General features: G+C 34.3%; 1 protein-coding gene across 4 annotated transcripts in view; it reads left to right on the top strand.

Annotated features, from left to right (window-relative positions):
• Positions 1–12332, top strand: part of LOC121863789 — a 12694-nt gene extending 362 nt beyond the window's left edge. The window contains exons 1-7 of one of the 4 annotated variants that reach the window (XM_042362600.1): positions 25–235; positions 3909–4768; positions 5255–5736; positions 6586–6746; positions 6981–7224; positions 8959–9076; positions 10438–12332. In XM_042362600.1, coding sequence (XP_042218534.1) covers positions 3938–4768; positions 5255–5736; positions 6586–6746; positions 6981–7224; positions 8959–9076; positions 10438–11442 — 2841 coding nt within the window. In that variant the 5' untranslated portion in view covers positions 25–235; positions 3909–3937 and the 3' untranslated portion in view covers positions 11443–12332. Of the gene's footprint in view, positions 1–24; positions 321–3908; positions 4769–5254; positions 5737–6585; positions 6747–6980; positions 7225–8958; positions 9077–10437 lie in introns of those variants that run through there. The other 3 variants (XM_042362601.1, XM_042362602.1, XM_042362603.1) reach the window with 3 other exon arrangements.

Here is a 12332-nt window from a genome sequence, read left to right as displayed (position 1 = left end):
AATATATCCTTGTGTGTTCATGACCCGGAGTTAACAGTGTGTTGGGTGAGGCACAACATGTGGTCCATCAAGTGTTGTTACAGCGAGGCTACGTCTTTAGGGTCCTTTAGCTTAAATGGCAGCAGAATTTGTTTTTCTTAGGCTGCCACACATTAAGTACTAACTCTACTAACCTATTGCTCGGACAGAAAGCGTGCAGTCATAAAAAGCAAAATTATTCAAGAAGTACTTTCAGGTTTGTACCAAGGGGAGGCTGTTTGGCATCCTCCTCTCCAGCAAGATTATTTGATAGTGGAAGTATACACATTCAGTTTTGAGAAGTAAGCACAAATCAAGCTCCAACTTGGAGTTTGACTTCCGGGTTGGTGTTATTTTTTTAAAGAAGAGATGTAATTTTATCTTTGTAAGGAGATTGTGCCAATAACCTCTGATATGCATGACAAATATTATGCATTCGTAGTATTTAACTCTTGGTCTCAGCTCCTGCTTTAATTTCGTTCACTAGAGTCAAGGGGCGAAAGCAATAAGTTAATACTGGAACAGAGTATTGAATGTTAACCAAGAACTTCAGAATTTTTTAGGGTAATGTCGGAGAACAGCACTACCACCAAAACGAGTTGTTCGATTTAGTTAAAATTTTCTACATGTTCTAATTATAATTAGTATTTTAAAAGAGGTATCATTTACTGAAACCTAATAGAACCTGACCTAACTAACCTTAGAAACCAAACTAACTTCCTAGCCAGGGGGCCTCTGCCCCCAGGCTTGAGGAATTTTCTCCATAGAAGACAAAAACCTTTATTATCACGGGAAAAGGACAAAACATACACGAGGGATGCATTTTGTATAATTTAAATTTTTAAAAGTTTTGTGTCTTAGGAGGAGCTGCCTCTATTCACCACGTTTATATATATATACTGTATATATATATAATATATATATATATATATATATATATATATATATATATATATATATATATATATATATATAGTGGAAACGTGGACAAGGTTAATTTTAATATTGTATATGAATAGTGTGAATATTGGGTGACACATAATCAAGTCATTACGTTACTCATACTGGTCTTGTTTCCGTGTGGTCGTGACTTTTCAAACAAATCTATCCAGAGTATCATTAACGTACAATAACATAAGTAAGTGTTTATACGTTGGCCAATATTCTCTCTCTTTGTTCTTTTATATCCTTATTACTACTGTATTTCATTCTTGATATTGACATGTCAGAAGAAGAGATTCCTGACGATGTCATGATGTCAGCCACTGCGTAGAACAAGTTCGTTATACTGTACTGGAAGAAGTACCAGATAGGAGCCCCGAATTATATACTGTATACTAACTGATTTGCTTACAAAAAGCGGGAGCTGGGAAATCAATGTTTTTATGGATACACCCCACATCGTCACCAATCCATTTCGTCACCGACCCTGTTCGTCGCCAAAACCCCATATCGTTATCAATATCAAATCCGTTTCATCACTACTAACAGTCACTGGTATTAGTGACAAATTGTAAGTTATTATTTTACACGAATAGAAATTACACATGTATACAGACGACTTGAGAAATTATGTGTTATTATTATACATGAATATTAATTATTTAATAAAGAAAACGATTCGACATTGATGAATAAACAAAATACAGAACAAATGAAGGTGATTTGGCACCAGCACATAAAGCACCGAGCATTGAGATGATTGCAGGCGTATTAACAATGTTTTTATTATTTATTTTCGTCTTTAATAAATTGTCTCAATTTTTTTACTATTTTCTATCCCAAGCAACAGTTATTTTCGTGTATATATTGATGGGAATGAACACGGTGATGAAACTGGTGAAGCAGTGGGGATGAAATGGGTAAAGCAGTAGTTACGCAACGGGTTAAAAATAGTGGTGATGAAACGGGTTGGTGACGATATTGGCAGACCCCGATTTTATGCATGTCTATATTTTGTTGACTTATGACCATTTTAAGCATTTACATCGCCCAGTTTATAAATTGAAATTGCCAAATCTATTAACCTGAAATCTGTAAATTGCGATAAAGTTTTCTAAACCACATAGTGTGAAATATGTATTTGTAGTGCAATGTTTGTGTGACGGAATAACTTACAATTGTAATGAAATCCAACCATTTTAAAGCCTGAATTACATTTCCCTATTTCACTGCACTTTCCTATAAGATTTACATAATCTTTTTTTGTAATCATTGAGTACAGTATTAGGTTTTATATCTAGAAGTGTAAGTAATAAGAGTGCGGAGGTCATATTGCAACTATATATTTTGCGCTAGTCAGGCCGCACCTTGATTATGCTGTTCAGTTCTGGTGCCCTTATTGATTATAGAATGGATATCAATTCACTGGAGTCAGTGCAGCGAAGAATGACGGACATGATTCCAGGACTTAGAAACTTTCCATATCAAGATAGATTAAAGAAATTATACTTGCATTCCCTGGAAAGAAGAAGAGTGCGGGGAGATATGGTAGAAGTATTTAAGTGGGTGAAAGGAATCAATAAAGGAGATACTATAGATAAAATTCTTATAATATCCAAGCAGGATAGGACTCGTAGCGACGGATTTAAGTTGGATAAGTTTAGGTTTAGGAGGGAGATAGGAAGAAACTGGTTCACAAATAGGGTGGTAGACGAGTGGACCAAACTTAGCATCTTTGTAGTAAGTGCTGGGATGCTGGAAAATTTTAAAAGGAGGCTAGATAGATTCATGGATGATAGAGAGTGGTAGTAACTCTCGACAGGAGCTGCCATGCACAGGCCAACCGGCCTATTGCAGACTCCTTATTTTCTTAAGTTCTTATAAAGCTAAAATGCAAGGTATACAGTATATACTAATAGGTATGGATTATCTCTTGAATTGGGTGTAAGTAATCTTGGGTACGGCTTATCTCGTGAGTTGGGTACAAGTTTTCTTGGGTACGAGATGACCCTAACCCTTGTGCGATGATTTATTTAATAGATTTTTTGTTTTCTCTTTTAGATAAGAGCTGCAGTCTATAATTATAATTCGTCATTCATAGAATGAAGAAAACTAACCTAGTGAACCTAACCTTAAATACTGTAGTTATTCTTAAAGAAAAAAATCTGAAAAGAACAATTCCTACACTTTAAACATGGCAAGGTTGTGTCTGGCTGTCTTTCTGTCAATATTGGACATAAAAACTGATAATGTATTGCTCAAAACACATTCTTCATGCACTGTGTCATTGTCTCGAAGTAAGACAGCAGCATATGTTTTCTATAGAAGAATTTTCTAAGGCTGTACCATGCCGTCAAGTATTTTCCTCTCGTACTAGATTTCATAATATTTTGTCAAATTCAAGAAATAAGGACTTGCATATTTTGTAGTTTAACCAAACAACTGAGAATAGGTAGGTTAAATTGGTTCATTATATGTTCAATAAATCATATACTGTACAATACAGTGTATTGTAAAGTAGTAGTAACTGGTAAGTTTTTGGAAGCATTCCGCATAGTGTATAAGCAGTGAATATGGCGCCATACTGCATCGACATTGATTAATATGCCTCATCACTTATGGGGCATATAATTTTTTTTTAAATTCCTGGGTAATGTGCAATAGTCTTTTCCAGTACTGTATTACCCACAGTAAATGTACAGCTTTAGTGGATAACTAGAAACTGTTATTGAACTTAACTCTTTCTCCTGATATATTACTGACCCTACAGCATATCTTAGTTTTCTTGTTTGTACTTTTGTGTACCATGAATGGGGACTGTTCATAGTAATAAAATTCCGTATACTGTATTCTGATATTCTGGTAATAAAATTCCGTATACTGTATTCTGATATTCTGATAACATAAACATATGTTTTTCTCATACATGGTTTTCATTGTCTTCACAGAAGTGTGAGTCTTGAAGGTGTGATTGAAAATGGGTGCCATTGAAGAAGATGCGGTAGCAGAGGGCTCAGCTCATAACCGTACTGTTAGCTCGCAGCCTAATGATCTCATCCCTTCTGTGAACATCGTCTCCACCTCTGCTACAGCTATTAATAATGTTGTTTCAGTCTCTACAGACAGAACTCTGACTCTTTCTGCTCCAGTTAATACAGAACAAGTTTGTACCACCATACCTCTACAACCATCTACCACCTCTGTAGAAACAAACCCTGCAGGTACAAGTAACACAGATTCAGTCCTTGTTACTATGAACCCAGCCACAGACATGAATACAACCTCAAGTACCACAGACACAACCCCAGCTAGCACTGGGTCATTTTCAACCACCTCAAACATAATGACGTCCACAACCAGGGAAACATTATCCATTGCAGACACATTCAAAACTACCAATGACAGAAAACCAGTCTTTACAGGAGTACCAGTTACAATTTCAGCTAGTACAGGTACAAACTTGACCATTACAGACTTGATCCTAAGAGCCATAAGCAAAGCTTCAGAAACCAAAGACAGAGGACCAACATCTACAGACACAGCTTCATCCACTGTAAACACAGCTCTAACAATTATAAATACTTCTCCAATGCTGGTAACCACAGGCGAAGCCTCAATACTCAAAGATGCCCCCCCAACAATAATATCAGATACTTTTACAAACATAACAGATGTAACTCCAACCAAGATGGGTACAACTCCAGCAATAACAATTGTTACTAGTTCATCACCATCACCTACCAATTATACTCCAATGGAACAAGATGAAGCCTTAGAGCATACTACGACTCCTGGGAATTCTGGAGAGGTACTGTATTAAGTACATGTACTGGTAATATACAATTCAGAATGCATAATATTATTTGTGTTTGTGCTTAGTTGAATATGGCTACAGTAATCTTCCCATTAGCCAGCCCTCTTTATAAGGAGCATTTGCATTATAGGTACATGTTATTGGATAAAGATGAGAAAGGTGTTGAAAAGTTTTGGAATTTTTAATTGTTATGAATCCTGCATACCTGTATTATAGTAATGCTGCTTATTATTAGATGTTGCGTGTGTAACTGGTGGTGCTTCAGAAGTTTTAAATCATATTTGTACCTATGTTGATCAGTGGTCATGAATGTCAATAAGACACTAGTGTTAGAGGTCCTACTTGGTAAAAACATTGGGGAAGGGGTCTTATTTCCTTCTAGCAGTGTCATATTAATTTCATACTAGTAGGTCCACATGAATTGTAGAAGAAACTCTTAATGCTCTTAATACTGGACCATAGTTTCTTAATTTTTTCCAGAGAGAAGGAAACACATCCACCTGCAATGCTCTGTCGCTTTTAACAAGCTATGGAATATCTGACAGCGAAGAGGATAATGGAATGGAGGACAGTGTACCCAACAGCAGCAGGAATGATCACAGTGAAGCTATGATGGCCAATGAAGTTCCAGAAAATGGTGCTGTACATGTATCCCCTAAACACCAAGATAACAGTACAAGTCCAGTGTCTTGTCAGTTGCCAAGTGGAAATGGTAATCAATGTGGTGTACCAGCAGTTTTGGGACAGAATTTAAGTAATGGAATTGTTACTGGTGAGGCTACAGAACTTGATGTCATCATGACAGGTAGCTATAGACATTTAATTGATGTTGGAAGTGATGACTCGGAGAGTGACTCTGAATCATCTTCTTCGTCAAAATATGAAAGTTCCTCAGATGAAAGTGAAGCAAGCTCCTCATCTTCCTGTCGGGTAGAAATTGTTTCACAAAATGAAAAGCACCAGTAAGTAAGCAATACAGTACATGGCTGTAATGAATATATAAAGAACTTTAACAACAAATAATTCACAAAAAGTATAACCTAAACTTAGTTTAGTACTGTAATGCTCATTACGAATATTGATATTGAAATATATTGTACAATAATAATAATAATTAACGGTTTATTGAAAGAGCTTGGCAGCCAGAAGGCTGAAAATATACAGTTACATATTTGGGGAATGGGTTTCGAATTACAAATAATATACAAGTAACATAAGGACTTTATGTGTTTGTGTGGCTATGGTTAGTTAGTTTATACAGTATATATGTTTGGTGCACACATGACTTTGTGCTTATTTTTATGTATAAGTGACTTCCCCCTTATGTGTAACTGCATTGATTATAGGAATCTGGCTGATATTGCTTAGTCACCAAACATATAATTTATAATTTCCATTATTTCCTCTCCTTAGTTTGATTATTTACTCTTAAAATCTTCACTACTTTCTTTTCACTGTCTCTGAGTACTTTCTTCACCAAAGTAGATATCATTTAGTTATTTCTCTGATTTGTGCAGAACCATTGTGTTTGAGATGATTGTTCAACAACCAGAATCTTCATAGTCTGACTAATGACTGTAAATATAAGGACAAATTTGGTAGGTTGTGAGTAGAAATAGTTCTCTCTGATTTTCACATTTGCCATTTCCTCAAAAGCTATTTCCCTTAAGTTTGTAGGATGGCAACACTCGGGCAAAAGAGTTAGGATGCATCAAAGAATATAAAATGTGGCTATATTGATAAATTGAAAAAAGAATTATTGTAACATAAAGAAGTATACCTGGGTGTGTGATACTTGTTGACATTAACAGAGGGGAGGCACAGAAGAAGCCCTCATCTAGGAGAGACCTTCTACTTACACCAGGAGAAATGCTCCTTGAGGATCTCCCACCCATTGAAGACTTGAAAATATCTGTACCAGAGGAAAAGGCTACTCCCATAGGCAAAGTATTTAACATTGTGGCGCAACAAGGTTGGTAAATTTGTCAAGCTAAGTATTTTCCTTGATCCACTGACCTCTTCTTTCCTCATTACCTGTGTCTTGTTTATCCTGTATACCAAATTACCAAACTCAGTAGTATGTACTTCAGCTCTTTGAACACATTAAATGGAGAAACTTTTTTTTTTAACAATAATCATATGAACAAGAATGTAAATATATTGTAAGTTGTTTTACAATAAATATTTAATAAAAGATTGTTTCCAGTTGTGGTTGCAGCCTTCCCCAACATCCCAGCCATTGACTTGGACTCTGTACTATTCTTGGATCAGGGCAAGAGAGTGCTGGGGCAAGTATTTGATGTGTTTGGTCCTGTGCAGGAACCTTTCTACGTGGTGCGCTTCAATTCTACTGAGCACGTACATGGCTATAAAGTTGAATTGGGAGACCAAGTGTATTTTGCCCCCAGCACAGAACACACCAGTTTTGTTGTTATCAGTGATCTTATGAAGTAAGTTTGGTAACAGATTTATTTTACCTGCATTCTGTTTATAGTCAGGCTTCTACATGTTTCAACACTCATTGTTTTTGCTCTTCCCATATGTAAACTAAATCCTCCATATTAATATTTAACTTTTTCCTTCCCTTTACCCCCACTTAAGGGAAATGGGTAATACTGTATATGTATGTTTTTCTCAACAGAGTCATTCTGACCATACTGTACCCAAAGTATCAGTGCAGAAACTCAACTAAGTCAGAACTACAGGAAGATAAACAAATTCTATATTCTATGAGACTGCATGCTCAAAATGCCTCATCAGTTACGTACAGTAGCAGAGATACGACTCCTTACAGTCCCATAAATTTCTCATACTCAAAATTTAATAACGGGTCCGTAAGCAGTCTGTAACTCTAGTGTTTACACTGGAAATTCAGTTCTGTCCTAAGGTAGATAGCAGTGCATGAGCTAGTTGGCCAATCATCGCTCAGTTAACAAAATCATTAACCAATTACAAGAGAAGGAGAAATCAGCTGAGATCAATGCATGTGATGGTTGCTAGATGTACTTCAAGCGTCTTTACTGAAGATGAAGTTATGTTTGAGTAATACTTGAGGAAAATGGTTAACCAATATCCAACCTCTATATATATATATATATATATATATATATATATATATATATATATATATATATATATATATATATATATATATATATATATATATATATATAATATAATTATATAATATATATATATATATATATGTATATATAACATATATATGTATATATTATATATATAATATATATATATATATATATATATATATATAATATATATATATATATAATATATATATATATTATATATATATATATATATATATATATATATATATATATATATATATATATATATATATATATATATATATATAATATATATATATATATATATATATATATATATATATATATATATATATACATATATATATATATATAATATATATATATATATATATATATATATATATAATATATATATATATATATATATATATATATATAATATATATATATATATAATATATATATATATATATAATATATATATATATATATATATATATATATATATATATATATATATATATATATATATATATATATATAATATATATAATAATATATATATATAATATATAATATATATAATATATATATATATTTTATATATATATATATATATATATATATATATATATATATATATATATTTATATATATATATATATATATATATGTATATATATATATATATATATATTTATATATATATATATATATATATATTTATATATATATATATATATATATATATATATATATTTATATATATATATATATATATATATATATATATATATATATATATATATATATATATATATATATATATATATATATATATATATATATATATATATATATATATATATATATATATATATATATATATATATATATATATATATATATATATATATATATATATATACTCTAAGTCAATCCATGTCCTGTACATTTTGCCTCTTCCTATTCTTTTGTCACCTGCACTCATTACCAGAAAAAATGAAGATGTGAAATAATTGTCATTCTGCTATATTAATGGCCAGTGAAGTCTTTTAGTATTATGACACTGTATATTTTCTTGTGTTTTGATATTATCTATTGTTTTAGGATCAGGGGCAGTGATGCCTCTGGGTTAACGGGTAATGAACTGCCACCAAGTGAATGCCAAGATTTCTCAGATGATGAGGAAGAGGCAAGGGCATTAAAGGACAAGATGCAAAACAAGGTGAGTTTTGAATGTGTGAAATAATCCCTGACTAACTCGATACACAATACTCTGTACATGCATTCCCCAATTTTCAAAAGGGCTCCATTCCTAAAAAAAAAAACTTTCGTAAATGATTTATGTATACAGTGTATCGGATCATGTTTTCCCATATTTGATAACTCGGAATTTCATATTACTCGGCATGGATATGGTCTTGGAATGTATTAGTATAACTCGGGAAATGCCGAGATATGTAAAATTATTTGGGAAAATCTCGACCTATTTGGCCATCTGCATCACCTACCATGCTTCTGTGTCACCTACCATACCTCTGTGTTGCCTACCATGCCTCTGTATCACCTACCATACCTGTGTCACCTGCCATACATCTGTATGGTAATGCATCTGTGTCACCTACTATGATGTTTCATTCTTCGCCTGCAGTGCTGGTAAGTGTTACCATTTTACATTTAGTAATTACAGGTACAATGGTCCCTTGATTAACGAACGGTCCAATAAAAAAAAAATTGGTTAACGAATTAGCTCCCATTAGGATTTTCAATTCCATTAACAAACAAAACTTCGATTAACGAAAGCCTTATGAGAAACACGCTTTGTTGTGCGCATCAGCTGATCGGCTAGACCGCCAATACAGTAATTGTTTCTATGTTTACATTCATTTCCAGTGGAGTAAATATCAAGAAAGTTGTGCTCTTGAATATTTTTGCATTTTTACATTAAAATTATTGGTTATTCTGAAATTTAGTTCACCTATTGATAATATTCAGTGCAGAAATTATTATGAAACAAGAAGTAGGCATTAGAACCAATGCACTCTGTAAAGAATATGGCATGTCATCATTGACTGCCTCTACAATCAGCTGTTTGATATGTAAACAAAGCTGCCTGGAATACGACATACACCTCAAAGTAAGTTAAAATACAGTATTCTATTGGTTTTTATTTATTATTATACAGTATACTGTACTGTACAGTACAGTGCTGTATTTAGTTTATATTTAATGTTGTTTAATTCTATTTCCGGTATAGAGTACTTTGTATGTGAGTTGGAGCCAATTACCCAATATCCAATTGAAAAAATAGTTTCAGTTAACGAAATTTTCGGTTAAAGAACGACTGTGGAACCAATTGTGTTCGTTAATCGAGGGTCCACTGTACACATATATGTGCCAAGTTATCAAGAAGGTGCTGTACCTTCATTATAAAAACGGAGATACGTTCCTACAAAAAATACTTCCTCAAAATATCTTAAAATGCCACAAAACATCTTTTTAATGATAATTTTTGGTTTATATTAAAATATCCACAGAATACTGTAATGTCTAATTGCTGTATCACACTTAAATTTATTTTTCCAGGTACCTTCTTCGAGTGAATTCCAGCCTCAAAGGAAACGTAGTCGAGGGCAAGTTCAAGGTCCTGGTTGTGGGCATAGCCGCCCTGAAACTCGGAGAGAAAATGGTAATCTTAATTCGTTTGGTGGGCGTGGAATGGTGCCAAGAACTCCCAACTGGTTTGGTCGCCCTCACATGATGCAGTCAAGATTTAGGCCACGTGGACCTCCACCTTTCCCCATGGGTCCTCCAGGTTTCATACAAGGTCCTTCCATGGCATGTCCACCAAATGTTCAAGGGCTTCCAAGGATGCAACAGAATCCGGGAGTGTATGAACCAAGGCCTTTTTCCAACTTCCACGGTCAGATGGAAATGGCAGGTAACCAAGACATGGCTCCGATTCCTCATGAAAGCGACAGGTATCACAATGGTCCTCCTCCTCCTAGCACAGTTTCTTGGCCCCAGCCACCACACATGCAGTTTGGTAGATCTCCACAATTCATGAGTCCTAGAGGATACTTGCCACCCCCTTCTGGTCTGCCAGATCTCCCATGTCTCCCTCCTTCCCCAGTAGCAAATTCATTTGGGCAAGGAGGCCCAGACAGCTCTTTTGGTGAATTAATGCAATCTTCCCAGCATCCTTCACCTTCAGGAATTGATTCTGTGAGTAATGGAGGGAGTGAATGGTTCCAACAATCTGCAGCAACGCCTCACATGATACCTACTTCAGGACAATATGCACCACCAGTCTCAGCACACAGGATGCTACCACCCCCTCCAGCAAACAGTATGATACCACCACCACCACCACCTCACTGTATGCCACTGCCTTCGCACAATATGCTGCCACCACCTCCTCCTCCACACAATGCCCCACCACCACCTCCTCCACACAATATCCCACCACCACCTCCACACAGCATGCCACCACCACCACCCCTATCACCTTATACATATCACCCACCTCCAGTTCATATGCCATTTGATCCCACCCAAGCCCCACCTCCAATGCCTCCATCAAGTTATTAACTGAATGAACAAATTGTTTAGTTATAAGCATGAGCAATAATGTTAGATTCAAGGGGATGCACAGTACAATACAGTACAGTACTTCTCTATCAGTTCATCCCCTTAGGAAAAAAAATTGCTCCGTTGAAATGTACCTCCAAGTAGACAAAACTGGACATAATAAATTTAAGATTTAGAAATGCAATATATGTACAAGACCATTCAAAAAAATGTGTGTACCTATAGAAAGTATATACAATAATTCTTTTGCTGAGGTTGACATCAACTCTTCCATTTCTTGTTTCCTGTCTCCCTTGCCCCTCCAAAGAAGAATTATGACTTCTCAAAAAAGATTTGGATCTGCTGCTAATGTAGATGAGAACATTTTGATAATGTAAATCTCGTTTTGTCCCTGAATGTGTATGAAATAGAAGATGAAACAGGATATATAATTCTTTTATATGCCATCTTGATAAAAACTTTAAAACATATACAGTATTTAGATTGGTAAGGTGACTGCAGATAATTTTATACCAATAATTCTGCATATCTTAAGAAAGTACAGTACAGTACGAGCTATTTGGCCGAGTGCTGTGTGATAAGCCAGTTATAGACTTGACCAGTGATACTTCTTCCTGGATAACACAAGACAGTGCTAAGGAAGTTCGTACGCTTATAGTGCAGGAATATTTTGCAAATACCTGTAAAATTATGAGTGTACTAAATGTTATTCTGTGAGAAGTGTAAATGACATGACTAAGGCACTTGCTTCACTCATTCTGGCATCTATCCACTCCAGAGTAGATATAACCAAATCTTTGTCCAGCAGTAATGTTACTTATGCTATGTAAAAAAAATTTCTGATGACAAGCTTGTCTTGGGTTTAAAAATAAATCCTTAATTAAAGATGT

This window comes from Homarus americanus, unplaced genomic scaffold, assembly GCF_018991925.1.
Source record: "Homarus americanus isolate GMGI-L3 unplaced genomic scaffold, GMGI_Hamer_2.0 scaffold48354, whole genome shotgun sequence".
Taxonomy (NCBI): Eukaryota; Metazoa; Arthropoda; class Malacostraca; order Decapoda; family Nephropidae; genus Homarus; species Homarus americanus.
The sequence above is the reverse complement of the archived record's forward strand: the minus strand, read 5'-3'. Positions and strand labels throughout refer to the sequence as shown.